Here is a 27,794-nt window from a genome sequence, read left to right on the forward strand (position 1 = left end):
ACTGTGGGATCACGCTCTCCGTAGCCGATCTGAGTAAGACCTTTAAACAGGTCAACATTCACAAGGCTGCAGAGCCAGATGGATTACCAGGACGTGTACTCCGAACATGCGCTGATCAACTGGCAAGTGTCTTTACGGACATTTTCAACCTGTACCTGACCGAGTGTGTAATACCAACATGTTTCAAAGAGACCACCATAGTCCCTGTGCCCAAGAACACCAACGTAATCTGCCTAAATGAATACCAACCCATAGCACTCACATCTGTAGCCATGAAGAGCTTTGAAAGGCTTGTCATGGCTCACATCAACACCATCATCCCAGAAACCTTAGACCCACCCCAATTTGCATACCACCCCAACTGATTGTCAGATGATGCAATCTCTATTCCACTCAACACTTCCCTTTCCCACCTGGACAAAAGGAGCACCTACGTGAGAATACTGTTCATTGACTACAGCTCAGCGTCCAACACCATAGTGCCCTCAAAGCTCATCACTAAGCTCAGGACCCTGGGACTAAACCCCTCCTACTGCAACTGGATCCTGGACTTCCTGACTGGTCACCCCCAGGTGGTAAGGGTAGGCAACAACATATCTGCCACGGTGATCCTCAACACAAGGGCCTCTCAGGGGTGCATGCTTAGTCCCCTCCTGTACTCCCTGTTCACCCATGACTGTGTGGTCAAGCACAACTCCAACACCATCATTAAAGTTTGCCGATGACACAACGATGGTAGGCCTGATCACCGACAACGATGAGACATTCTTTTTTTCTTTTTCTTTCTTTTTTATCCCCTTTTTCTCCCCGATTTCGTGGTATCCAATTGTTAGTAGTTACTGTCTTGTCTCATCGACGAAGGTCGAGAGCCATGCTTCCTCCGAAACACAACCCAACCAAGCCGCACTGCTTCTTAACACAGCGCGCATCCAACCCGGAAGCCAGCTGCACCAAAGTGTCGGAGGAAACACTGTACACCTAGCGACCTGGTCAGCGTGCACTACGCCCGGCCCTCCACAGGAATCGATTAGACAACGATATCCCTACCGGCCAAACCCTCCCTAACCCGGACGACGCTAGGCCAATTGTGCGTCGCCCCAAGGACCTACCGGTCACGGCCGGCTGCGACAGAGCCTGTGCTCGAAACCAGAGTCTCTGGTGGCACAGCTAGCACTGCGATGCAGTGCCTTAGACCACCCGATGAGACATTCTATAGGGAGGAAGTCGGGACCTGGCAGTGTGATGCCAGGACAACAACCTCTCCCTCAACATGATCAAGACAAAGGGAAATGAGGGCCGAGCATGCCCCCATTCTCATCGACGGGTCTGTAGGGGAGCAGGTTGAGAGATTCAAGTTCCTTGGTGTCCACATCACCAACAAACTGTTATGGTTCAAACACACCAATACAGTCGTGAAGAGGGCACGACAAAGCCTGTTCCTCCTCCAGAGACTGAAAAGATTTAGAATGGGTCCTCAGAAACTGCACCATTGAGAGCATAGTGACTGGTTGCATCATCGCCTTTTATGGCAACTGATCGGCCTTTGACTGCAAGGCGCTACAGAGGGTAGTGCGTACGGCCCAGTACATCACTGGGGCCAAGCTTCCTGCCATCCAGGACCTCTATACCAGGCGGTGTCAGAGGAAGGCCAAAAACTCCAGCCACCCTGGTCATAGACTGTTCTCTCTGCTACCGCACGCAAGCGGTACCGCCAAGTCTAGCTCTCTTAACAGATTCTACCCCCAAGCCATAAGACTGCTGAACAGCTAATCAAATGTCCACCCAGACTATTTGCATTAACCCTCCCCCTTTTTTTACACTGCTGCTACTCTCTGTTATTATCTATGCATAGTCACTTTACCCCGATCTACATGTACATATTAACTCAAGTACCTTGACTAACCTGTACCCCCGCACATTGACCCAGTACATTGATTCTACACCTGTTTTATCTACACCTGTTGTATGTGACAAATACAATTTGATTTGGTTTGATTTTAACAGGGTGGTTGGATTTTTCCTCAAAGCAAGGTCAATGAGCTGGCTATGCAGCCAACTGTTTTAGATATTCAAAAACTCAACGTCTAGTTGATGAATAAGATCACCTTAAAAGAGGTGTGCTGTAACTGACTCAACACACACAGTCAGTGACCTGAATCAGAAAAAGCAAGGAGTACATTTTTCAAAGTTGGCTGGTTGAGGTTGTTTTTTGAAATACAACCCTGACAGTGGTTTGAGTGCTCTATTCTCAACACACAACTCACTCCATTTCTTAGCAGTTTTATCGTTCCAATATATGATTAGTTTCCAACCTGTGTGAATGATGTTATTTTCCAGTGAAACGTTCTCCTTCGTCCTGACCGGTGAGGACGGGAGCAGACGGTTTGGATACTGTCGTCGTTTACTGGTAGGCAACTAAAAATGGCTACTTTTTTAAATGTCCACCTTATCCACTTCCATGTGTAGGCCTGTCACCTACCTGAGTGATGATAGTGATTGGAAACGCAGTGTTACTCTATTTATCTGAATCAGTTCTTGACATTTTCTACTGCTTGAGCTCCTGTTCCTCTTTTAGAATATTTGCTCAAAAGAATTGTGGAGCTCCTGCACCTAAATAGAAATACTACCGGTACCCAAAATGAGTACCATCACCTACAGTATTTCAGTCCAGGTAAAGCACTGATATAAGTTCAAGACGGAGAGCCTTATTTGCACAGGTCTAATCCAAGTATTGTCTGTGTACTCATGTCTTCTGATGTGCTGTTTGTTCTGACCCTGTCTAACTATCCACAGCCCACTGGGAAAAGCCGGAGGTTGCCAGAGGTCTACTGCATCGTCAGTCGGCTGGGCTGTTTCGACCTCTTCTCCAAGGTACAGTATACTATGTGAACACAGCAAATTGGCCAATTTTACATAGTGTTGATTTTCCAATGTAACATTTATAGTGTTGATTCAAGAGTTAAACTAACTCTTGAATCAAAATTAAATTAACATTCATTGGTTTAACATTCATTGGTGTTAATAAACATAGTTGAACCAAAACCAAAACCAGGTCCATCATTATCATATTTCCCAGCATGCTCTATTGCAGGCAGATCTTTTTTTTAAGAAGATTTTCTATGTTTTTGCATGTACATTGGACTTATTTGCCCCCGTAACTGAAATTTTGTTCCAGTTTAGATGCTTTAGGTAGTCTTTTATCTCAGTCTTCCCAACCCTGGCAGTCATTCTGAATGCAGGTTGAGTTCAGAAAGACGTTTTGGCTGGATACCAATAGGAATTACACTTTACTTTACAAGCCAGCAATAAGGCCACTGCATTAGGGTATAACTAGGCCTTATGAAACACGTATTGTCTTAAATAATTATATTTTAATTATAACATATTTGCTTAGGATCTCACTTGGCGAAGGCCACAGGACTGAAAATGAATGAATGCAACAATCATGTCTATGCCACTAACAAATACAGTCAGTCATGGGTGGTAACTCAAGTCACTCGAAAGGCACACTGGGAAATGTGCAAATAAGGCTTTACACTAAGCAGTGTGTTCATTTAACACTGAAAAGTGTGGACCTGTATTGACCCTGGATCAGTGTTACATTTAACACAGCATTGATTTAACACTGGAGAATTTGCTGTGTATAGATCTATACACCTAGGTCAAAGAAAGACAGTTTTCAGGTCACATGGTCAGGCCAAACTCCTGGGAAGATTTCAATTGCATACTCATCGCATCCTCTCTCCGTGCCTCCTTCTCAAAACCCATTGAAGAAGATGGACCTCCGGCTTTCTCCTCCAATGGGTTTTGAGAAAGAAGTGAGGAGACAGGACGCGAGGAGTATGCAATTGAGATTCTCCCCAGCCTTCAGTATAGCCACCCACAGCCTCTCACAGGGAGAGGGACTGGAGCCAACATAAAGGACCCCACAGGGAGGGACCACCCTATGCATCCACAGAGCCCCACCCTCCCGCTCCCTGGTTGCCACTTTCCCACCGCGGCTTGTTGGGCTGCTGCCCTGGCCCCAGTACACAGAGACACATATGAAACCCAGCTGAAGTAGTTACCGCAGTGGAATAGTGGGTTAGGCTCCCCTGTAATGAGCTACTGATTCATCTGTGTGAATGTGCATGTGCAAACGTCTGTGGATGTAGGGGAGCTTGTGAGTGTATAGTGTATACAGTATGTATTCAGAATGCTTAGTTTACTTTGTAATGTACTCTATTCCATATTGAATTATGTATATGTTGTGTCTGACTCCACAGATACTGGATGAGGTGGAGAAGAGGAGGGCCATCTCTCCAGCCCTTGTGCAGCCCTTCATGAGGGGCATCATGGAGGCTCCATTCCCAGCCCCGGGAAGAACCATCACTGTCAAGAACTTCCTGCCTGGCTCAGGCACTGAGGTGAGGGGGAATAGCTGTGCACAGCAGGGTTGGGGGGGTGAGAGCACAGACCTCAACTGACCCTGTCCCTTTACTGTATTCAAAACATAATTGACTTGAGGTCTTATTTATCTAGTTGGTATGTCACTTTGTCTATGTACTGTATGTGTATTTGGTGCTTAACCCTGTGTGTGTTTATGAATCCTGTCTAGATGTGTATAGGGTATTTATATAGATCTCTCTCTTGTTCTCCATCCCTCTCTCCTTTTCCCCTCTCCCTCGTTTTGTCTCTCTCTCTTTCCTTCTGTCTCTTGCAGGTGATAGAGCTGTGTCGTCCGTCTGACTCTCGTCTGGAGCATGTCGATTTTGAGTGTCTGTTCTCCTCTCTGTCGCTGCGTCTGCTCCTCAGAGTCTTTGCCTCTCTGCTTCTGGAGCGCAGGGTCCTCTTCACCGCTGACAAACTCAGGTGGGACACTGTCCAAAAATACCCCCCCCCCTCTCCTAGACCCTTACAATAGCCCCTATATAAGGAGGAGCTATTACTGTATACAGTAGCTTACACCTATCCAGTTCATTCAAATGTTTAAAAGACTGAAACTTCTGGGGGCTATTGGGACAGGGACAGGAACCAGGGGCTTGGGGGTTTATGCCAGGGCTATCGATCAGTCAACCTTCTCTAGCTACTCCTCTACTGACTTGGGACCTGTGAGGTGGGATCAGGTGAGAGGCAGCGGACAGTGAAAAGGATATGACAGACACACAGAAGACCGACGGGCGGTCAGACACACGAGACAGATGACTCCTGGACGAGAGAAAGAGAGACAGAGTGTGTTAAGGAAGGAATGCTGTTGTGTTATACAGTCGTCTAGGGAACAATAATTTCTCTCTGGAAATATGTCATGGAAGCCAGAGACAGGGTTAGTGTAGAAAGTTAAGCTGTAAGACTGGTGTTTGTGCAACCAATTGACACACTAGCATCCACTAATCACCTGCTATTGATGGGCGCCGCGAGATAAACCCTTCAATTGCTACGCTGGTCTTTCTTGACATGCTAAATACTGTAGGCTTTCTTGGATATATAGTACATTGCTCTGTGTAGTGTGCTACTTCATTGCTTTTTAAAAGCCCACCTGAAATGCCTGTGAATCCACAATAGATTGTGTGTCGTTCCACTGTGACATGTTTCTACTGTTGCATTGAAATGAGTGGAAACCTGGCCTCGCAATCACTGATTGTTTTTGAATTAATTAAATGAAAACAGACACACATATTGGAGGCATTAAGTTAACAGTGTGGTGTTAGTTCATTCGCTCCCGCAGTATATATTTTATAGTGTTAAATCCCATTCCCTTTTAAAAAAAAAACTTTACAATTCCTCATACATTAAAGCCATGCTTAAAAATGCAATGTTCAGTTTTATGTTCCAAAATAAGTATTGGGTAATCACATTTGAATCTGCTAACACCATCTTGTGGTAGAAACGGGAACTACATTGAAGACATGCTGCGGTTATATCATTTGACTAGATTTTAGTAGTTGACACCCTGTTCTCTCTCTCTTTCCAAATATACATCTCCCATCTCTTTCTCTCTCTCAATTCAACAACTGCTTTATTCACATGAATGGGTGGTTGCCACTGTTGCCAAAGCAATATATATGAGTATTACAAATGAGCAATGTGCTTGATCAACAATAGTCATCTCTCTGCCTCGCTCTCCTGCTCCCTCTCTCCCCTCTCTGCAGTACTCTGTCTCAGTGCTGCCATGCGGTGGTTGCTCTACTTTACCCTTTCACCTGGCAACACACCTACATCCCCGTGCTGCCCCCTGCCATGCTGGACATAGTGTGTACACCCACACCTTTCATTGTGGGTCTGCTATCCAGCTCCCTGCCCAGTCTCAAAGAGCTGCCCATAGAGGAGGTGAGACCAGACTCCCGAGCCCAGCTGTGTGTGTGTGTGTGTGTGTGTGTGTGTGTGTGTGTGTGTGTGTGTGTGTGTGTGTGTGTGTGTGTGTGTGTGTGTGTGTGTGTGTGTGTGTGTGTGTGTGTGTGTGTGTGTGTGTGTGTACCCCTGACCTCAACTCTTTCCTCCATTAAACAATGGTCTCTACTCTGAGAAAGGGCTGAGGCTGCCAAACTGACAGGACATGACATCACCCTGCCCTTTGCTCTCTCCTTAGGTCCTGGTGGTCGACCTCGGCAACAGCCGCTTCCTCAGACAGGTATAAACCTCTAACAACAGTACCTATAGCAACAAACCAACAACATACTGTATATCTCTTAAACAGTTGTCTACAGCTATATATGTAGCGACACCTCTATGCTCATGGGACACGGTCATCCTTTCCTCTCACACCTCTGTCTTTCCTATCCAGCTGGATGATGAGGACTCCATTCTGCCTCATAAGCTGCAGGCTGCTCTGGAACATGTTCTGGACAAGAGGAAGGAACTGGCCAGTGAGATGCCCACCGGTGAGTCAGTGCTACTATATTAACACGTCTCGCAGAAGGGTCTTGTTGTGACCGATACAGCCTTGATGAAGGTCTATGTGACAACTGATATTTTTATTACGCAAGCATATGACCTCCGTGTTGAAAGGCTCTCTTACTCTCTCTCTCTCTCTCTCCTCTCTCTCTCCCCTTCCCTCCCTCCCCAGACTCAAGCTCCCTCAGTACCGTGGTGTCGGAGGCCTTTGTATGTTTCTTCGTAGAAATGGTGGGCCACTACCCTCTCTTCATGGGCGGGGGGGATCGAGAGGATGAGTCTGGAGCCCCCGCCTCCCCCACGCCGTCCTACTTTCAGCGCGAGGCCTTTCGCAAGGCTGTCACCTCAAAGAGTCTGAAAAGGTTCCTGGAGGTCTTCATGGAGACCCAGATGTTCGCTGGGTTCGTCGCAGAGAGAGAGCAGCGCAGGCAGGGTCTAAGAGGTACGGAGAGAGGGGGGTATAGCCAGGCAGGGTCTAAGAGGTACGGAGAGAGGGGGGTATAGCCAGGCAGGGTCTAAGAGGTACGGTGAGAGGGGGGTATAGCCAGGCAGGGTCTAAGAGGTACGGAGAGAGGGGGGTATAGCCAGGCAGGGTCTAAGAGGTACGGAGAGAGGGGGGTACAGCCAGGCAGGGTCTAAGAGGTACGGTGAGAGGGGGTACAGCCAGGCAGGGTCTAAGAGGTACGGAGAGAGGGGGGTATAGCCAGGCAGGGTCTAAGAGGTACGGAGAGAGGGGGTATAGCCAGGCAGGGTCTAAGAGGTACGGAGAGAGGGGGGTACAGCCAGGCAGGGTCTAAGAGGTACGGAGAGAGGGGGGTACAGCCAGGCAGGGTCTAAGTAGGTACGGTGAGAGAGGGGGGGTACAGCCAGGCGGGGTCTAAGGAGGTACGGTGAGAGAGGGGGGGTACAGCCAGGCAGGGTCTAAGAGGTACGGAGAGAGGGGGTATAGCCAGGCAGGGTCTAAGAGGTACGGAGAGAGGGGGGTACAGCCAGGCAGGGTCTAAGAGGTACGGTGAGAGGGGGGTACAGCCAGGCAGGGTCTAAGAGGTACGGAGAGAGGGGGTATAGCCAGGCAGGGTCTAAGAGGTACGGAGAGAGGGGGTATAGCCAGGCAGGGTCTAAGAGGTACGGAGAGAGGGGTGTACAGCCAGGCAGGGTCTAAGAGGTACGGAGAGAGGGGGGTACAGCCAGGCAGGGTCTAAGTAGGTACGGTGAGAGAGGGGGGTACAGCCAGGCGGGGTCTAAGGAGGTACGGTGAGAGAGGGGGGTACAGCCAGGCAGGGTCTAAGGAGGTACGGTGAGGGAGGGGGGGGGGTACAGCCAGGCAGGGTCTAAGAGGTACGGAGAGAGGGGGGTATAGCCAGGCAGGGTCTAAGAGGTACGGAGAGAGGGGGTACAGCCAGGCAGGGTCTAAGAGGTACGGAGAGAGGGGGTACAGCCAGGCAGGGTCTAAGTAGGTACGGTGAGAGAGGGGGAGTACAGCCAGGCGGGGTCTAAGGAGGTACGGTGAGAGAGGGGGGTACAGCCAGGCAGGGTCTAAGGAGGTACGGTGAGAGAGGGGGGGTACAGCCAGGCAGGGTCTAAGGAGGTACGGTGAGAGGGGGGGGGTACAGCCAGGCAGGGTCTAAGAGGTACGGAGAGAGGGGGAACAGCCAGGCAGGGTCTAAGAGGTACGGTGAGGGAGGGGGGGGGGGTACAGCCAGGCAGGGTCTAAAAGGTACGGTGAGAGAGGGGGTACAGCCAGGCAGGGTCTAAGAGGTACGGTGAGAGAGGGGGTGTACAGCCAGGCAGGGTCTAAGAGGTACAGAGAGAGGGGGTACAGCCAGGCAGGGTCTAAGAGGTACGGTGAGAGAGGGGGGGTACAGCCAGGCAGGGTCTAAGAGGTACGGAGAGAGGGGGTACAGCCAGGCAGGGTCTAAGAGGTACGGAGAGAGGGGGTACAGCCAGGCATGGTCTAAGAGGTACGGAGAGAGGGGGTACAATTTTGCACAATTGTCTAACAGTTGTATGTGTTCTCATTATTCTACTGTTGTTGTTGTTGTGTGCAGGTCTGTTTGAGGTGAGGTCACAAGACTACCTGGACTCTCTCCCAGGGAGCGAGCAACGTGGGGTCAACAAGTTCCTCAAGGGTCTAGGTGAGGCCCAAATCCTCTCCCATACACCCTATCCACTCTAGTACCTACATAGATCATATCCCAAGTCACTCTGGATAATAGTTTCTAATTCAATTGTCATTGTAAATTGTGATACATTAGTGAAACTACATTCCTCCTCAATGTATGAAAGGGTTGCCAGAACTTGCCTCTCACACCATCGTTTTTTTTTATCCGGTTCTGTTGCCTGTTTTCATTTTCAGGAAATAAGATGAAATTCTTGTCCAAGAAATGATGCCTCGGGAAGGAACTCCATGAGAGAGAGAGCATGTTCAAGAGAGGTAGAGGAACAAACCACTTTGCCTAAAGAAGTCCAAGGACCTGAACTCCCTGTGGAATGCATGGAGTCGGGGATTCTGTGTGTCCACAAGCTTATGGACACATACTGGGCATGGACTGAACACTCCCTGGTTTAGGAATCGGACCAAAAAACATGAATATTGTCCTAGCCTGAAGACACAGACCCATTAAGGAACATCGTTCTCCATTGAGGTTACTGAGTGTCTTTCCGTTGCCTCTATTGTGGAGAGCTTACTTTTGTGAAGCGGTCAGTCTTTGTAGTGTACATTGATGTACTGTACAGCACAGCCCATTTCCCTTCCTAGAGTTGGTTTATAGAGGGTCCTCCCTCTATGTCACTCAGGAATGACTGACTCCACCCTCGATCCCGAAAGGCACCAATGAGAACCTGAGGATATTGCTGGGTGGCTTAAGAATAATTCAATTTTGTACAGTAGCTTTTAAACATTCCACATATTTCTTTTGTCTTTAAAACAAAATAGTACAACTTCTTTGTTAACAGGAGGCTTATACGTTAATTTATACTGTATAGTTTCTAGAATAACTTTCTCTTCCTTTTTTCTCCTTCAAATGAAAGCAAAAAAATCTCCTGTAGTTTGTGATGGACTTTATGTAGTCTGATCAGACGATTGATTGTAGAGCACTCTAGGTTACTATTGAGGAAATGTACCACTGTGATAGGAGAGTGAACTATGGAATGGATTGGGTGTACGCCAAAAAGAGGGAAAAGAGAGGGGACTGATCAGAAAATCATTCCTGGATGAAGGCAAAAATGAATCAAGTGGGTGAAGTGTGAAATCAGATCTCATGAAAAGAGCCATGTTTAAGATGGACTTGATGTTGTAGAAAAATATGTTCAGTATGTACGACCAATCAATATATGTCAATCTAAAACACCACTAGTTTCACTATAAACCTGTATTATTTTTTATTAAGAAATACCCTAAGTTTATTTGATTGTGTTTGATCTTGCAGAGGATGTTATAGACAAACAGCTATCACAATGTTATAAACTGCTTATTCAAATATGTTATGTGTTTTATAGGTCACATAATTGTTTTCATTTTAACAGACATGCAAAAGGTTACTGACTTGATTTCAGATGGAACTGTACAATGCACAACTGAAACCTTACCTGTTAGGTAAGTACCTATATTATCCACTGGAGGGCGCTCTATTATCTATTTAATTCAAACCTGACAGGCTCCAGTTGTCCAGAGTCCAGTTAACCGTCAGTGCTCAAGGTATTATGCTTTCTGTAAAGATGAATTGCACAATCGATTTTCCACGTTTGCTATAAATAAATAACTAATGATATCGAACGAAAAATCATTATTCTAAACTGAACGAAATATATCAACATATTTTGCCAAAGGTCATTACACATTGTTTTTAAGTACACAGCCTAAAGTCCTAGTAATTTGTACTATTTATCTCATTTATATTATTCGAATAGTGTCATATAAAAAAGCCAATAGGGGTATTTGAATATTTATTTAGGGTTATTTCACAACTTTAGATAATTATAAGAGGGCTGATAAGGTTTCGCAATAGCTTTGTCCCTTTGTGTGTTTGTCCCTCTCCTTACAGCGGCAATGATAATCCACACGTTTTTCTTGATGGATTTCCTTTTCCCTTCCGAGGCTGGCTTTCTTTTGCTTTTCGGAGCCCTGGCCCTCCCCTCTGATCCCCCTCCCTCATTACATGTTGACCGGTCAGTCCTGCCTCCTTCTTTCCCCAAGTCTTTTTCTCTGCCTTCCAGGCTTCATGTCATACCACAGCTAATTCCTGAAATTCCAGCCCTCCATTGCGCTTCCAAGGGGGTACAAATACTGATATTTCCCAAAAATTCCACTTCCCTGCCTGACCCACCCACCGGTGTTGTCTGTTGCTTGACCTTCAACAGGTAAGTTTCCAAAACATTCTATCTGTCTATTTGTTTTGTAAGTGAACATACATCAGTGTTCTTTTAAAAGCAGTACATTGTGGGTGACCAAACTTTCTGTTTCAACGTTACTGGTCAGTTGTATTATATGTACAGTTGTCTGCCGGTTACGTTGTTTCTAATACGCTTTCATTCACTGTACAAGGAAAACATTCTTTACATTTCTGACATTTTTTTCTCTCGAATTTGTATCCCTGCACGACTTCCTGCGTTTCGGCCGGAACTTTTTAAAGGAAACTAATAACGTCATAGGCACGCAGTTAAACATTAGCGCTCGTCTGGGTGAGGCGACTAATATGTTTACGAAATAGCTATTTCAATTGCATAATTTTTGAGAATGTCACATGTCAGAATGTTTCCGAAGTAATAGCCACATATGTGTGTGTATTGTTTTGGAGTTTTTTTGTGTCATAAAATAAAATACCAGCCTATTAATAATAACAACTATTACTATGAATGACTGATACTAAAAATAACTACAGTTATTACTAGTCATATAATACATGAGCTATATCATACTCAATAAATATACTTAGAGATTCATGTGCGTTTTAATTATGGTTATTATGATTAGGCTGTTATTATTGGTATTTGTTTTAATATTCATTTTTAAAATTTGTTATAAGCCTATCACATTAGTTCCCATGATCATCATACATGTTCATATATTGTGTGAACAGTCCACATACCGTGCCTGTTACATAAACAAAATGTGTTTTACTGTGTATTGTATCTGTGTCCAAGCTAAATGTATTTACTGTATATCAGGCTAACATTTTTCTATAGTTTTAAAACGTCCACATTTTCAAGCATAATTGTATTTTTGCTTGGTTCACGATGTAAGGTACTTATTAGTATGTTGTTTTTGAGTCACCAATCCAACCACTGCTACCTGGCATATGTGTGTTTGTGTGCATTGTGTGTGGGCAGTGAGAGGACACGCACACACACACACACACACACACACACACACACACACACACACACACGGTTTGGTAGTGGAGTGAGTGGATAAACTTTGTAGACTTGCTGGTCATGGTGGTGCTGACATGGTGTGTGAGTGGGTATGTTTGGTCCGAGTGCAGGGTTAGAGTGGTGTGTGTGTGATAGTCTGTCCTCCCATGGGACAAGGGACAGGGTGTGTATTCCACAGGAGCAACAGGTGGATTTGGCCAGGAGAATGGACAGGTAGGGAGCATGGACAGGTAGGGGGCATGGACAGGTAGGGGCATGGACAGGTAGGGGGCAAGAAGAGGTAAGGAGCATGGACAGGTAGGGGGCATGGACAGGTAGGGGGCAAGAAGAGGTAGGGAGCATGGACAGGTAGGGTCATGGACAAGTAGGGGGCATGGACAGGTAGGGGGCATGGACAGGTAGGGGCAAGAAGAGGTAGGGAGCATGGACAGGTAGGGGGCATGGACAGGTAGGGAGCATGGACAGGTAGGGGCAAGAAGAGGTAGGGGGCATGGACAGGTAGGGGCAGGAACAGGTAGGGAGCATGGACAGGTAGAGGTAGGGAGCATGGACAGGTAGGGGCAAGAAGAGGTAGGGGGCATGGACAGGTAGGGGCAAGAAGAGGTAGGGGACATGGACAGGTAGGGGCAAGAAGAGGTAGGGGGCATGGACAGGTAGGGGGCAGGAAGAGGTAGGGGGCATGGACAGGTAGGGGCAAGAAGAGGTAGGGGGCATGGACAGGTAGGTGCAAGAAGAGGTAGGGGGCATGTACAGGTAGGGGCAAGAAGAAGTAGGGGGCAAGAAGAAGTAGGGGGCAGGAAGAGGTAGGGGGCAGGAAGAAGTAGGGGGCAGGAAGAGGTAGGGGGCATGGACAGGTAGGGGTATGGACAGGCAGGGGGCATTGACAGGTAGGGGGCATTGACAGGTAGGGGGCATGGACAGGTAAGTGGCAGGAAGTGGTAGGGGGCATGGACAGGTAGGGGGCAGGAAGAGGTAGGGGGCATGAACAGGTAGGGGCATGGACAAGTAGGGGGCAGGAAGAGGTAGGGGGGGCAAGAAGAGGTAGGGGGCAGGAAGAGGTAGGGGGCATGGACAGGTAGGGGGCATGGACAGGTAGGGGACAGGAAGAGGTAGGGGGCATGGACAGGTAAGGGACAGGAAGAGGTAGGGTCATGGACAGGTAGAGGGCATGGACAGGTTGGGGGCAGGAAGAGGTAAGGGGCATGGACAGGTAGGGGGCGGGAAGAGGTAGTGGGCATGGACAGGTAAGGGACAGGAAGAGGTAGGGGGCATGGACAGGTAGAGGGCATGGACAGGTAGGGGGCAGGAAGAGGTAGGGGGCATGGACAGGTAGGGGGCAGGAAGAGGTGGACAGGGGGCATGGACAGGTAGGGGAAGAGGAAGAGGTAGGGGCATGGACAGGTAGGGGGCATGGACAGGTAGGTGATGGACAGGAAGGTAGGACAGGTAGGGGGCATGGACAGGTAGGGGGCATGGACAGGTAGGGGGCAGGAAGGAGGTAGGGGGCATGGACAGGTAGGGGGGGAAGAGGAAGAGGTAGGGGGCATGGACAGGTAGGGGGAAGAGGTAGGGGCAGGAAGAGGTATGGGGGGCATGGACAGGTAGGGGGCAGGAAGAGGTAGGGGGCATGGACAGATAGGGGGCAGGAAGAAGTAATGGACAGGTAGGGGAAGAGGTAGGGGGCATGGACAGGTAGGGGGCAGGAAGAGGTAGGGGGCATGGACAGGTAGGGGGCATGAAGAGGTAGGGGGCATGGACAGGTAGGGGCAGGAAGAGGTAGGGGAGCATGGACAGAACAGGTAGGGGGCAGGAAGAGGTAGGGGGCATGGACAGGTAGGGGGTATGGACAGATAGGGGGCAGGAAGAAGTAGGGGGCATGGACAGGTAGGGGCATGGACAGGTAGGGGGCAGGAAGAGGTAGGGGGCATGGACAGGTAGGGGGCAGGAAGAGGTAGGGGGCATGGACAGGTAGGGGGCATGGACAGGTAGGGGGCAGGAAGAGGTAGGGGGCATGGACAGGTAGGGGGCATGAAGAGGTAGGGGGCATGGACAGGTAGTGGGCAGGAAGAGGTAGGGAGCATGGACAGGTAGGGGGCATGAACAGGTAGGGGGCATGGACAGGTAGGGAGCATGGACAGGTAGGGGGCATGGACAGGTAGGGGGCATGGAGAGGTAGGGGGCATGGACAGGAAGAGGTAGAGGGCATGGACAGGTAGGGGGCATGGACAGGCAGAGGTAGGGGGCATGGACAGGTAGGGGGCATGGACAGGAAGAGGTAGGGGGCATAGACAGGTAGGGGGCATGGACAGGTAGGAGGCATGGACAGGAAGAGGTAGGGGGCATGGACAGGAAGAGGTAGGGGGCATGGACAAAGCACACACCCTTTAGTGTGATGTTGATTTTCCTCACTTCTTTGTTTTTCTGTCTTGGGGTCTCTGGGTTCACTCTGTCCTTGTCTGTTTTTACCTTACCGTTTTTACCATACAGTAGCCTATTAATGACTCGGTTCGGAGTGAAAGGTATTGCTAACTTGCTTTGTGTGCCTAGTGTCTGTGACTGCGACATTGTAATCAATTTATCAAAACTCATTTTGTGTGTGTGTCTGCCCTGAGACTGGCCCTGTGCTGAGGAGACTGTTCAGTGTGCTCATCCCACATAGCGAGCATTCCTCCTCCACTCGCACGAGAGAGCAGTATAATGTCCTAGATATGAGTCCTACAGGACAAACAAATCCCCTGGCCTCCAAGCCCCACCAACTCTACCAACCATCCTCCTCTCTAGGCTGTACATACTGTATGTCCAACAGGTCATCGGGCTGTAGTAGTGTAAATTCATATTAGCCAGAAGTGAACATCTCTCTTTAGGGAGTATCTTGGACTGATCTCATGCAGACCAGTCTCCCTCTTGACCTTTGACCCTGTACCCTATGTGATTATTATGAGGTACAGTATGACTTGAATATAGTGTAGGATTTTCATTATGGGTTGGGTGTTGGGTTCGTGGAGGTACATGGCGGGTTGAGGTGTTACATAAGGCTGGGCAATGTCTTTGATTCTGATCAAATCCAAGTTTATTTGTCACATGCGCCGAATACAACAGGTATAGTAGATCTTACAGTGAAATGCTTACTTATAGGCTCTAATCAATAGTGCAAAATAAGGTATTAGGTGAACAATAGGTAAGTAAAGAAATAAAAACAACAGTAAAAAGACAGGGTATATACAGTAGCGAGGCTATAAAAGTAGCGAGGCTACATACACACCGGTTAGTCAGGCTGATTGAGGTAGTATGTACATGTAGATATGGTTGAAGTGACTATGCATATATGATGAACAGAGAGTAGCAAAAAGATGGGTTGGCGAGTGGTGGGACACAATGCAGATAGCCCGGGTAGCCATTTGACTACCTGTTCAGGAGTCTTATGGCTTCGGGGTAAAAACGGTTGAGAAGCCTTTTTGTCCTAGACTTGGCACTCCGGTACTGCTTGCCATGCGGTAGTAGAGAGAACAGTCTATGACTGGGGTGGCTGGGGTCTTTGACAATTTATAGGGCCTTCCTCTGACACCGCCTGGTTTAGAGTTCCTGGATGGCAGGCAGCTTAGCCCCAGTGATGTACTGGGCCGTACGCACTACCCTCTGTAGTGCCTTGCAGTCGGAGGCCGAGCAATTGCCGTACCAGGCAGTGATGAAACCATGCTCTCGATGTTGCAGCTGTAGAACCTTTTGAGGATCTCAGGACCCATGCCAAATCTTTGTAGTTTCCTGAGGGGGAATAGACTTTGTTGTGCCCTCTTCACGACTGTCTTGGTGTGTTAGAACTATTCTAGTTTGTAGTTTATGTGGACACCAAGGAACTTGAAGCTCTCAACCTGCTCCACTACAGCCCTGTCGATGGGTGCGTGCTCGGTCCTCTTTTTTCTGTAGTCCACAATCATCTCCTTAGTCTTGGTTACGTTGAGGGAAGGTTGTTATTCTGGCACCACCCGGCCAGGTCTCTGACCTCCTCCCTATAGGCTGTCTCGTCGTTGTTGGTGATCAGGCCTACCACTGTTGTGTCGTCTGCAAACTTAATGGTGTTGGAGTTGTGTCTGGCCATGCAGTCGTGGGTGAACAGGGAGTACAGAAGGGGACTGAGCACGCACCCTTGGGGAGCTCCAGTGTTGAGGATCAGCGTGGCCGATGTGTTGCTACCTACCCTCACCACCTGATGGCGGCCCGTCAGGAAGTCCAGGGCCCAGTTGCAGAGGGAAGTGTTTAGTCCCAGGATCCTTAGCTTAGTGATGAGCTTTGAGGGTACTATGGTGTCAATGAATAGCATTCTCACAATAGGTGTTACTTTTGTCCAGGTGGGAAAGGGCAGTGTGGAGTGCAATAGAGATTGCATCATCTGTGGATCTGTTTGGGCGGTATGCAAATTGGAGTGGGTCTAGGGTCTCTAGGATAATGGTGTTGATGTGAGCTATTACCAACCTTTCAAAGCACTTCATGGCTATGGATCTGAGTGCTACAAGTCTGTAGTAATTTAGGCAGGTTGCCTTTGTGTTCTTGGGCACATGGCATATGGTGGTCTGCTTGAAACATGTTGGTATTACAGACTGAATCAGGGACATGTTGAATATGTCAGTGAAAGACACCTGCCAGTTGGTCAGCACATGCCCAGAGCACACGTCCTGATAATCCGTCTGGCCCCACAGCCTTGTGTATGTTGAACTGTTTAAAGGTCTTACTCACGCCAGCTATGGAGAGCGTGATCACACAGTCGTCCGGAACAGCTGATGCACTCACGCATGCCTCAGTGTTGCTTGCCTCGAAGCGAGCATAGAAGTGATTTAGCTCGCCTGGTAGGCTCGTGTCACTGGGCAGCTCGCGGCTGTGCTTCCCTTTGTAGTCTGTAATAGTTTGCAAGCCCTGCCACATAAGACAAGTGTTGGAACCGGTGTAGTATGATTCAATCTTAGCCCTGTATTGACGCTTTGCCTGTTTGATGGTTCGTCACAGGGCAGAGCAGGATTTATTATAAGCTTCCGGGTTAGAGTCCCACACCTTGAAAGCGGCAGCTCTACCCTTTAGCTCAGTGTGAATGTTGCCTGTAATCCATGGCTTTTGGTTGGGGTATGTACGTACTGCTTTAATTTTTGCTTATAAGCAGGAATCTGGAGGATGGAGTTGTGGTCAGATTTACCAAATGGAGGGCAAGGGAGAGCTTTGTACGCGTCTCTGTGTGTGGAGTTCAGGTGATCTAGAATTATTTTCCCTCTGGTGTGTTTGTGTTTGTGCGCACATGAGTCTGTACGTGTGTGTGTGTGTGTGTGTGTGTGGGGGGGGGGTTCAGAGAGCAAAGTTGATCTTCTCCTTACAGGGCAGCACAGTGGGACACCGTGTCAGAGACCATGTGCTCTCAGCAGAAAACATGTCATACAAATACGTTCCTCTCTCTCCCGATGCTTTTCCACTCCCCGCCCAGCCTGATTCCTGATCATCATATGGGAGTATGTTTTCATTTGGGATGACGGCCACGGCATTATGTGAGAGTATGTTTTCATTTGGGATAACGGCCACAGCGTTATGTGAGAGTATGTTTTCATTTGTGATAACGGCCACAGCGTTATGTGAGAGTATGTTTTCATTTGGGATAACGGCCACAGCGTTATGTGAGAGTATGTTTTCATTTGGGATAACGGCCACAGCGTTATGTGAGAGTATGTTTTCATTTGGGATGACGGCCACAGCGTTATGTGAGAGTATGTTTTCATTTGGGATGACGGCCACAGCGTTATGTGAGAGTATGTTTTCATTTGGGATGACGGCCACAGCGTTATATGGGACTATGTTTTCATTTGGGATGATGGCCACAACGTTATATGGGACTATGTTTTCATTTGGGATGACGGCCACAGCGTTATGTGAGAGTATGTTTTCATTTGGGATGACGGCCACAACGTTATATGGGACTATGTTTTCATTTGGGATGACGGCCACAGCGTTATATGGGACTATGTTTTCATTTGGGATGACGGCCACAGCGTTATATGGGACTATGTTTTCATTTGGGATGATGGCCACAACGTTATGTGAGACTATGTTTTCATTTGGGATGACGGCCACAGCGTTATGTGAGAGTATGTTTTCATTTGGGATAACGGCCACAGCGTTATGTGAGAGTATGTTTTCATTTGGGATAACGGCCACAGCGTTATGTGAGAGTATGTTTTCATTTGGGATAACGGCCACGGCGTTATGTGAGAGTATGTTTTCATTTGGGATGACGGCCACGGCGTTATATGGGACTATGTTTTCATTTGGGATGACGGCCACAGCGTTATATGAAAGTATGTTTTCATTTGGGATGACGGCCACGGCTTTATATGGGACTATGTTTTCATTTGGGATGACGGCCACGGCTTTATATGGGACTATGTTTTCATTTGGGATGACGACCACGGCGTTATATGGGACTATGTTTTCATTTGGGATGACGGCCACGGCGTTATATGGGACTATGTTTTCATTTGGGATGACGGCCGCGGCGTTATATGGGACTATGTTTTCATTTGGGATGACGGCCACGGTGCTATATGGGACTATGTTTTCATTTGGGATGACGGCCACGGCGTTATATGGGACTATGTTTTCATTTGGGATGACGGCCATGGCGTTATATGGGACTATGTTTTCAAGCTTCACATTCCGGTCCCGATTAGAGGAGATTGTGTCCAGCGGAGCCCCTCCCCCTCTCTGCTGCCCCCATACACCCCTCCACCTGCCAACCCTCTCTGGCGTGGGCCTCAGTTGGTGCCCCCTGCAACCCATAGACCTTCCCAACCTACAGCACACTGAGTGGGCAACACACAATAGTTTGAATAAGTGGGTCTATGTGTATTTCAGTTTTCATAATGAAAGTGTGTGTGTGCTCGTCTGTATGTGTGTGTCTGTGTCTGGGAGGGGCCCCTGAGCGCAGCACCAGCTGGGGGATTATCCCACTGAGCAGGCCCAGGGGAGAGGGGCCGAGGTAGGGGATAAGGGCGCCGTGGAAGGGGCCGCCGTGTTTAAGGGGCTTAGGTCAATTAACCCTGCTGGACACTTTGACTTAGGAACCTAACCAGCACTCTAATGGCTTATGCCCCACAGATCTTACTGCACTAAACATTCTCTTTCTTTATCAGTATTGGACTATTACATTGTAATTACAGTTGTCCTTTACTCCAGGTTACTTTGTGAGAAAGGTTTTGAAACATACTCTCTTGAAGCACAGCAAAGATACAATGACCACAAAAACCATTTCACCATAGACCCCTTATTTAAAAAGTTACTAAGGTTCACCCCTAGAGCGACGAAAGGGGCTCTACAGTGTAAGTTTGCACTACTCAGTTGTTTTACTTGGTGTTATTATGACAAGGCCTTAGCAGGGGTTTGGCCGAGACAGATATTCCATTACAACAAGTTTCATAACTATTCCAGAAAGCCCACCCTAAACAAACTGATTGGAGTAAACACTGTCACACTCATTTCAGGATGGTGTGCTTGACAGAGCTTTAGTTCAGTGCTTCTTAAGGGTCAGTCAATAGTAATGAGACATAGTCTGAATTCTACCAGAGGGCTACTACAAAGCAGGATCAATTAGTTAGCCAGCTAACTTGCCTAAATATACTGACATAACTTTTTATTTTTTAGAAAGATAAGTTTGAAATGGGAATGATCCAGTTTACTCAACAATGATAAACACATATTTAAGTTTAGCTTTCTTAATGAACCATAACATTTGCAGTTATTTCTGGTTGTATATCAAAGTTAGCTGGCTAACTCATTGATCCTGCTTTGTAGTATACCCCTCATACCCCTATATCCACATCATTCAGGTTTTTCAATTAGGTTAATATAGTGTCCATGTAGCCTGTACATTCCTGGGTTCTTTTGTTAACTCACTAAACTATAGTTCAGTATGGAGAGTCCAGAGAACGAGGGAGGGGGGAGAGGGAAAGAGAAACAGAGAGAGAAAAACAGAGAGAAAAAATTGAGAGAGTGAGAGGGAGGGAGGGAGAAACAGAGAGAGACAGACAATAGGGAGTGAGAGAGAGAGAGAAACAGTGCGATAAAAAGAGAGAGAGAGAGAGACAGACAATAGGGAGTGAGAGAGAGAGAGAAACAGTGCGATAAAAAGAGAGAGAGAGACAGACAACAGGGCCTAGGCTGTCATTGTAAATAAGAATTTGTTCTTAACTAACTTGCCTAGTTAAATAAAGGTTAAATAAAAAAATAATATGGAGGGAGTGTGAGTGTCATTACTAGAGGTCGACCGGTTATGATTTTTCAACGTCGATACCGATACCGGTTATTGGAGGACCATAAAAGCCGATACCGATTAAATTGTCTGATTTGTTATTTATTTATTTGTAATAATGACAATTACAATAATACTGAATGAACACTTATTTTAACTTAATATAATACATCAATAAAATCAATTTAGCCTCAAATAAATAATGAAACATGTTCAATTTGGTTTAAATAATGCAAAAACAAGGTGTTGGAGAAGAAAGTAAAAGTGCAATATGTTCCATGTATAATATGTGCCATGTAAGTAAGCTAATGTTTCAGTTCTTTGCTCAGAACATGAGAACATATGAAAGCTTGTGGTTCCTTTTAACATGAGTCTTCAATATTCCCAGGTAAGAAGTTTTAGGTTGTAGTTATAGGAATTATAGGACTATTTCTCTATACCATTTGTATTTCATTAACCATTGACTACTGGATGTTCTTATAGGCACTTTAGTATTGCCAGTGTAACAGTATAGCTTCCGTCCCTCTCCTCGCTCCTCCCTGGGCTCGAACCAGCAACAAAACAACAATTAGCGTGCGCTAACTAGCTAGCCATTTCACTTCGGTTACATGAGCCTCATCTCGGGAGTTGATAGGCTTGAAGTCATAAACAGCGCAATGCTTGACGCACAACGAAGAGCTGCTGGCAAAACACACGAAAGTGCTGTTTGAATGAATGTTTACTCGCCTGCTTCTGTCTACCACCGCTCAGTCAGATACTTGTATGCTTGTATGCTCAGTCAGATTATATGCAAGGCAGGACACGCTAGATAATATCTAGCAATATCATCAACCATGTGTAGTTAACTAGTGATTATGATTGATTGTTTTTAATAGGATAAATGTAATGCTAGCTAGCAACTTACCTTGGCTTACTGCATTCGCATAACAGTCTCCTTGTGGAATGCAACGAGAGAGAGGCAGGTCGTTATTGCGTTGGACTAGTAAACTGTAAGGTTGCAAGATTGGATCCCCCAAGCTGACAAGGTGAAAATCTGTCGTTCTGCCCGTGAACAAGGCAGTTAACCCACGGTTCCTAGGCCGTCATTGAAAATAAGAATGTGTTCTTAACTTACTTGCCTAGTTAAATAAAGATGTAAAAAAAAAAAACATTTACAAATCGGCAAATCGGCGCCCAAAAATACCGAATTCCGACTTGAAATTGGCCCTAGTTAATCGGCCATTCCGATTAATCGGTCGACCTCTAGTCACTACCTGTTGTTTGTGTATGGATGTTGATCTGTGTGTGGTCAGTTTGCCCCATGGCCTCTGAATAGATACATTATCTCATGTGTTTGTTTGGTTTGTGTATTTTAGTTATCTTGGTCATGTGTGTGTGTTCGTGTTGTGTGTGTGTGTACGTGTATGGTTAACTGGCCAACTCATTTACTCATTTACAGACTGCTTTATCAAATCATAGACTTAGTTATAACATAATAACACACAGAAATACGAGCCTTAGGTCATTAATATGGTCGAATCTGGAAACTATCATCTCGAAAACAAGCCGTTTATTCTTTCAGTGAATTACAGAACCGTTCCGTATTTTATCTAACGGGTGGCATCCATAAGTCTAAATATTGCTGTTACATTGCACAACCTTCAATGTTATGTCATAATTACGTAAAATTCTCGCAAATTAAGTGACCCAAACTGTTGCATATACACTGACTCCGCGTGCAATGAATGCAAGAGAAGTGACACAATTTCACCTGGTTAATATTGCCTGCTAACCTGGATTTCTTTTAGCTAAATGTGCAGGTTTAAAAATATATACTTCTGTGTATTGATTTTAAGAAATGCATTGGTGTTTATGGTTAGGTGCACATTGGAGCAACGATATGCACCGCATCGATTATATGCAACGCAGGACACGCTAGATAAACTAGTAATATCCTCAACCATGGGTAGTTAACTAGTGATTATGATTGATTGTTTTTTATAAGATAAGTTTAATGCTAGCTAGCAACTTACCTTGGCTTCTACTGCATTCGCGTAACAGGCAGGCTCCTCGTGGAGTGCAATGTAATCAGGTGGTTAGATTATTGAACTAGTTAACTGTAAGGTTGCAAGATTGAATCACCCGAGCTGACAAGGTAAAAATCTGTCGTTGTGCCCCTGAACGAGTCAGTTAACCCACCATTCCTAGGCTGTCATTGAAAATAAGAATGTGTTCTTAACTGACTTGCCTAGTTAAATAAATATGAAATAAAATGTAAAAAATATTTTAAAAATCGGCCAAATCGGTGTCCAAAAATACCGATTTCCGATTGTTATAAAAACTTGAAATCGGCCCTAATTAATTGGCCATTCCGATTAATCGGTCGACCTCTACTTTGCGCGTTTGCTTCAGCTTGCCTGTAGACTGCCAGATGGGCAGAGTTTACAGTTTTGGTACTATTTTATTGGTCCATTAAGCCAGGCAAGCTCAATCGAGCACAGATAAAGTATTTGAAAATGTCAATGGAGGTGTGTTTGAGATCCCAGTTGAATGTATTTCCCAGTCTGTTACTCCTCTGCCTCTCCCTCGGCCCTTTCTCTCCGGCCCTCTCGTCAGCCATCTCTTCAGCCATCTCCTTGGCCTCTAGGTGCCATGCTGTTTGTTTTCATGGCTCCATAATCTAATTTCTGGTCCGAGGTGCTTTATCCAAGTAGTATTAGCAACTCCCCATTGATGTGATCTAAGATTTCATAGCATTTGCGCGCACGCCGCTCTTCATATGACCACACTCAGCTGACATAGCTATCGCTTTCCTAGATAGTTCGACCTCCTTGGGCTGACGTCAAATGACCAGAATTCTGTTGTGGTTTTTGTTTCATCTTAATTTTACCAGGAAGTTTCTTGATGTTTGAACGTATGGTTTGAGGGTGATCTGGCAAGTTTTTAGCATGGGAATAGCTTATCATACATAGTCACAGACAGTACATAACTATGGATAACAAGACAATTCAAAGTATCAAATACTTAGCAGCATAATCAATATTTGAAAGCAATCCTTGTTATCCTTTAAAGCATATCATATGGTCATTCACTGTTTCCGATGGGTATTGCCTTCCTATGCTCTTGTTCTTGGCCTAACATTCTTCTAGCCAGCACTCCTTGACTCAACCTCACCTGACCTAAATGTTATGTATTTTGCTTTCTCAGGATCACTCTCCCCTGTCTTGTTCTGTCATTGGCCCCTGGAAGACACCATCTACACCCCGCCCCAACCCCCTTCCCCCTCCTGGGTCTACCCCCCCCCGATCCCTCCAACCCCAGCCCTGTCCTGTGGTCCCCCCCTGCCCCCACCACGTCTGCGGAGTGGGTGCCGGCCGCCTCCCCTGGGGGCAGCAGTGAGGAGCTGAACGAGCCTCTGGACAAGGCTCTGGAGAACGATGCGGAGGGCGTGTGGAGCCCTGACATCGAACAGAGCTTCCATGAGGCCCTGTCCATCTACCCGCCCTGCGGACGCAGGAAGATTATCCTCTCCGACGAGGGAAAGATGTATGGTATGCCCTCCCCTTTTCCCATCTATTCCCTGGCTTTATATGATGACTGACTATATGCTGTCCCCTCAAACGTTCATGTACATACACTCTCATTGACCCATGTCCCTTGAAATTGAAGATATGCCAGTATACCAGTTGTATCTGCACTGACCACTTTCCCTCACAAATAAGGTCTACATACGTATACACACATTTACTTCACACACAGTTACGCACACACACACACACACACACACACACACACACACACACACACACACACACACACACACACATAGTTCTTATGCGTTGTGAGTGATACATGGCAGTATCCTAGAGTACACACATAGTTCCACACACCCTCTCACTACCACCACCACTCACAGCACTATGGTACACACACCATGCTGGGTTTCTGCCGAGCTGTCCCTCCCCTCCGTCCATATGGCTGAGTAGCGTGTAATGGCACCATGGATGTCACACGCCTCCATGCTGCTACTCACGTTCTGATTGATACTTGACATAATCCGCTCACCTTCCCTCTCTCCCTCAGCCATTTCTGTGCTATACTAATATTCATTGACATTTTTGTAATTTAGCAGACTCTTTTATCCAGAGCGACTTACAGGAGTAATTAGGGTTAAGTGCCTTGATTCGAACCAGCGACCTTTTGATTACTGGCCCAACACTCCGCACTACCGCACTATTCGATTACATAACTATGGCGAGGGCATGTTGTTTACCCTGTTTTGCCATATTTCATTATCAGTCATACATTTATGTCAGACATACATTACTTAATTTCTATGTTGGCCTTCATACCTATGTTACATCATTGGCTTTTTAGTGTTGCAGTCCAATTAACATTTTGGAATAAAGGTGAAGAAAAAAGTTATATGCCATGATAAGGGAAAATATTTAGATAAGCAATGTGTTTCGGACATACTATCAGGTAAGACCCAAATGCAGGCTGTGTCGAAGTAACAGTGTTTATTACAGCAACAGGGGCAGGCAGACGACAGGTCAAGGCAGGCAGGGGTCAATAATCCAGAATAGTGGGGCAAAGGTACAGGACGGCAGGCAGGCTCAGGGTCAAGTCAGGCAGAGGTCGGTAATCCAGAGTAGAGGGGCAAAGGTACAGGATGGCAGGCAGGGTCAGGTCAGGCAGAGGTCGGTAATCCACAGTAGTGGGGCAAAGGTACAGGATGGCAGGCAGGCTCAGGGTCAGGTCAGGCAGAGGTCGGTAATCCAGAGTAGTGGGTACCTTTGGAAAGTATTCAGACTCCTTGACTTTTTCTACATTTTGTTTCGTTACAGCATTATTCTAAAATGGATTAAATCAAAACAAATTCCTTAGCAATCAACACACAATACCCCATAATACCAAGAACCCAATGGTCCCTCTGACAGAGCTCCTCTGTGGAGATGGGAGAACCTTCCAGAAGGACAACCATCTCTGCAGCACTCCACCAATCAGGCCTTTATGGTAGAGTGGCCAGACGGAAGCCACGCCTCAGTAAAAGGCACATGACAGCCCTGTTGGAGTTTGCCAAAAGGCACCTCAAGACTCTCAGACCATGAGAAACAAGATTCTCTGGTCTAATGAAACCAAGATTGAACTCTTTGTCCTGAATGCCAAGCGTCACGTCTGGAGGAAACCTGGCACCATCCCTACGGTGAAGCATGGGGGTGGTAGCATCATGCTTTGGGGATATCTTTCAGTGTCAGGAATTGGGAGGCTAGTCAGGATCGAGGCAAAGATGAACAGAGCGAAGTACAGAGAGATCCTTGATGAAAACCTGCTCCAGATCACTCAGGACCTCAGACTGGGGAGAAGGTTCACCTTCCAACAGGATAACGACCTTAAGCACACAGCCATTACAACACAGGAGTGGATTTGGGTCAAGTGTCTGAATGTCCTTGAGTGGCACAGCCAGAGCCCGGACTTGAACCCGATTGAACACTTCTGGAAAGACCTGAAAATAGCTGTGCAGCGACGCTCCCCATCCAACCTGACAGAGCTTGAGAGGATCTGCTGAGAAGGGAGGAACTCTCCAAATACTTGTCACGTCATACCCAAGAAAACTTGATGCTGTAATCACTGCCAAAGGTGCTTCAACAAAGTACTGAGTAAAGCGTCTGACTACTTATGTAAATGTGTACCTTTTCAGTTTTTTCTTTTTTATACATTTGTAAAAAGGCCCCTTGACCTTTTCCATATTTTGGACTCTGACATTGCTTGTTCTGATATTTCTTACATCTTACATATTTCTTACATATGGGATAACATCTGTAAAATGCCCCACTGGTGTGATTAATATATCTGAGGGTTTAGATCTTAATAAGGTTGTCACCTCATACAAGTACTTGGGAGTATGGCTAGATGGTACACTGTCCTTGTCTCAGCACATTTTCAAAGCTGGAGGTTGAAGTTAAATCTAGACTTGGTTTCCTCTATCATAATCGCTCCTCTTTCACCCCAGCTCCCAAACTAACCCTGATTCAGATGACCATCCTACCCATGCTAGATTATGAAGATGTAAATTATAGATCAGCAGGTAAGGGTGCTCTCATGCGGCTGGATGTTCTTTCTATTCGGCCATCAGATTTGCCACCAATGTCCCTTATAGGACACGTCACTGCACTCTATACTCCTCTGTGAACTGGTCATCTCTGTATACCCGGCACAAGACCCACTGGTTGATGCTAATTTATAAAACCCTCTTAGGCCTCACTTCCCCCTATCTGAGATACCTACTGCAGCCCTCATCCTCCACATACAACACCTGTTCTGCCAGTCACATTCTGGTGAAGGTCCCCAAAGCACACACATCCCTGGGTCGCTCCTCTTTTCGGTGCAGCTAGCGACTCGAAGGAGCTGCAACAAACACTCAAACTGGACAGTTGATTTATTTAGTATTTTTAACCCCTTTTTGATGTTGCTAATCGCTGACTTGGGAGAGGCTAAGGTGGAGTAATGTGTCCTCCCAAACATAACCCGCCTAACTCCCGGCCATGGCTGGTTGTGACACAGCCCGTAGTAACGCTTCTTGCACTGCGATGCAGTGCCTTAGACCGCTGCACCACTCGGGAGGCCCCAAACTGGACAGTTTTATCTCCATCTTTACATTCAAAGACTCAATCATTACTGACACTTGTGGCTGCTTTGCGTGATGTGTTGTCTCTACCTTTTTGCCCTTTGTGCTGTTGTCTGTGCCTAACAATGTTTATACCAATTTTGTGCTGCTACCAGGTTGTGCTGCTGCCATATTGTTTCGCTACCGTGTTGTCATGTTGTATTGCTACCATGCTATGCTGTCATGTGTTGCTGCCATGCTGTGTTGTTGTCTTAGGTCTCTCTTTTTGTAGTGTTGTGGTGTCTCTCTTGTTGTGATGTGTGTTTTGTCCTACATTTTTATTTTTAATCCCAGCCCCGTCCTCACAGGAGGCCTTTTGCCTCTTGGTAGAGTGTCATTGTAAATAAGAATTTGTTCTTAACTGACTTGCCTAGTTAAATAAAGGTTAAATAAAAAAAATCTGTGTACGCAACACATACACTTTGATTTGATAGGACACACTCGGTCTTGCTGGTAGACATCTGCTAACAGATGGCTTGCGATAACGATAGCTTGTCTGCTGGTGGTGGAAAAGCATTGGGTCCAAACGGAGCAGGAGGTTATGTGCTTTTCAGAGGAGGTCTGTCATCTCCCCTCTCTGAGCGAGGTCCTTTAGCCTAGCATGTGGCTAATGGCTATCTGGGCCCG

At 46.6% G+C, this 27,794-nt stretch overlaps 2 protein-coding genes across 4 annotated transcripts in view; both read left to right on the forward strand.

Annotated features, from left to right (window-relative positions):
* si:dkey-82f1.1 (DENN domain-containing protein 2A) overlaps nt 1-10,640 on the forward strand; it is a 48,120-nt gene extending 37,480 nt beyond the window's left edge. For both annotated transcript variants that reach the window (XM_064989850.1, XM_064989851.1), the window contains exons 11-20: nt 2,338-2,407; nt 2,794-2,871; nt 4,266-4,406; nt 4,703-4,851; nt 6,129-6,306; nt 6,566-6,607; nt 6,761-6,857; nt 7,043-7,312; nt 8,919-9,005; nt 9,227-10,640. In XM_064989850.1, coding sequence (XP_064845922.1) covers nt 2,338-2,407; nt 2,794-2,871; nt 4,266-4,406; nt 4,703-4,851; nt 6,129-6,306; nt 6,566-6,607; nt 6,761-6,857; nt 7,043-7,312; nt 8,919-9,005; nt 9,227-9,258 — 1,144 coding nt within the window. In that variant the 3' untranslated portion in view covers nt 9,259-10,640. The remainder of the gene's footprint in view (nt 1-2,337; nt 2,408-2,793; nt 2,872-4,265; nt 4,407-4,702; nt 4,852-6,128; nt 6,307-6,565; nt 6,608-6,760; nt 6,858-7,042; nt 7,313-8,918; nt 9,006-9,226) is intronic.
* Nucleotides 10,641-10,823: 183 nt separating this feature from the next.
* Nucleotides 10,824-27,794, forward strand: part of LOC135556554 (transcriptional enhancer factor TEF-3-like) — a 43,701-nt gene continuing 26,730 nt past the window's right edge. For both annotated transcript variants that reach the window (XM_064989854.1, XM_064989855.1), the window contains exons 1-2: nt 10,824-11,229; nt 23,708-24,051. In XM_064989854.1, coding sequence (XP_064845926.1) covers nt 10,919-11,229; nt 23,708-24,051 — 655 coding nt within the window. In that variant the 5' untranslated portion in view covers nt 10,824-10,918. The remainder of the gene's footprint in view (nt 11,230-23,707; nt 24,052-27,794) is intronic.

This window comes from Oncorhynchus masou, chromosome 15 (genome assembly GCF_036934945.1).
Source record: "Oncorhynchus masou masou isolate Uvic2021 chromosome 15, UVic_Omas_1.1, whole genome shotgun sequence".
NCBI lineage: Eukaryota > Metazoa > Chordata > Actinopteri > Salmoniformes > Salmonidae > Oncorhynchus > Oncorhynchus masou.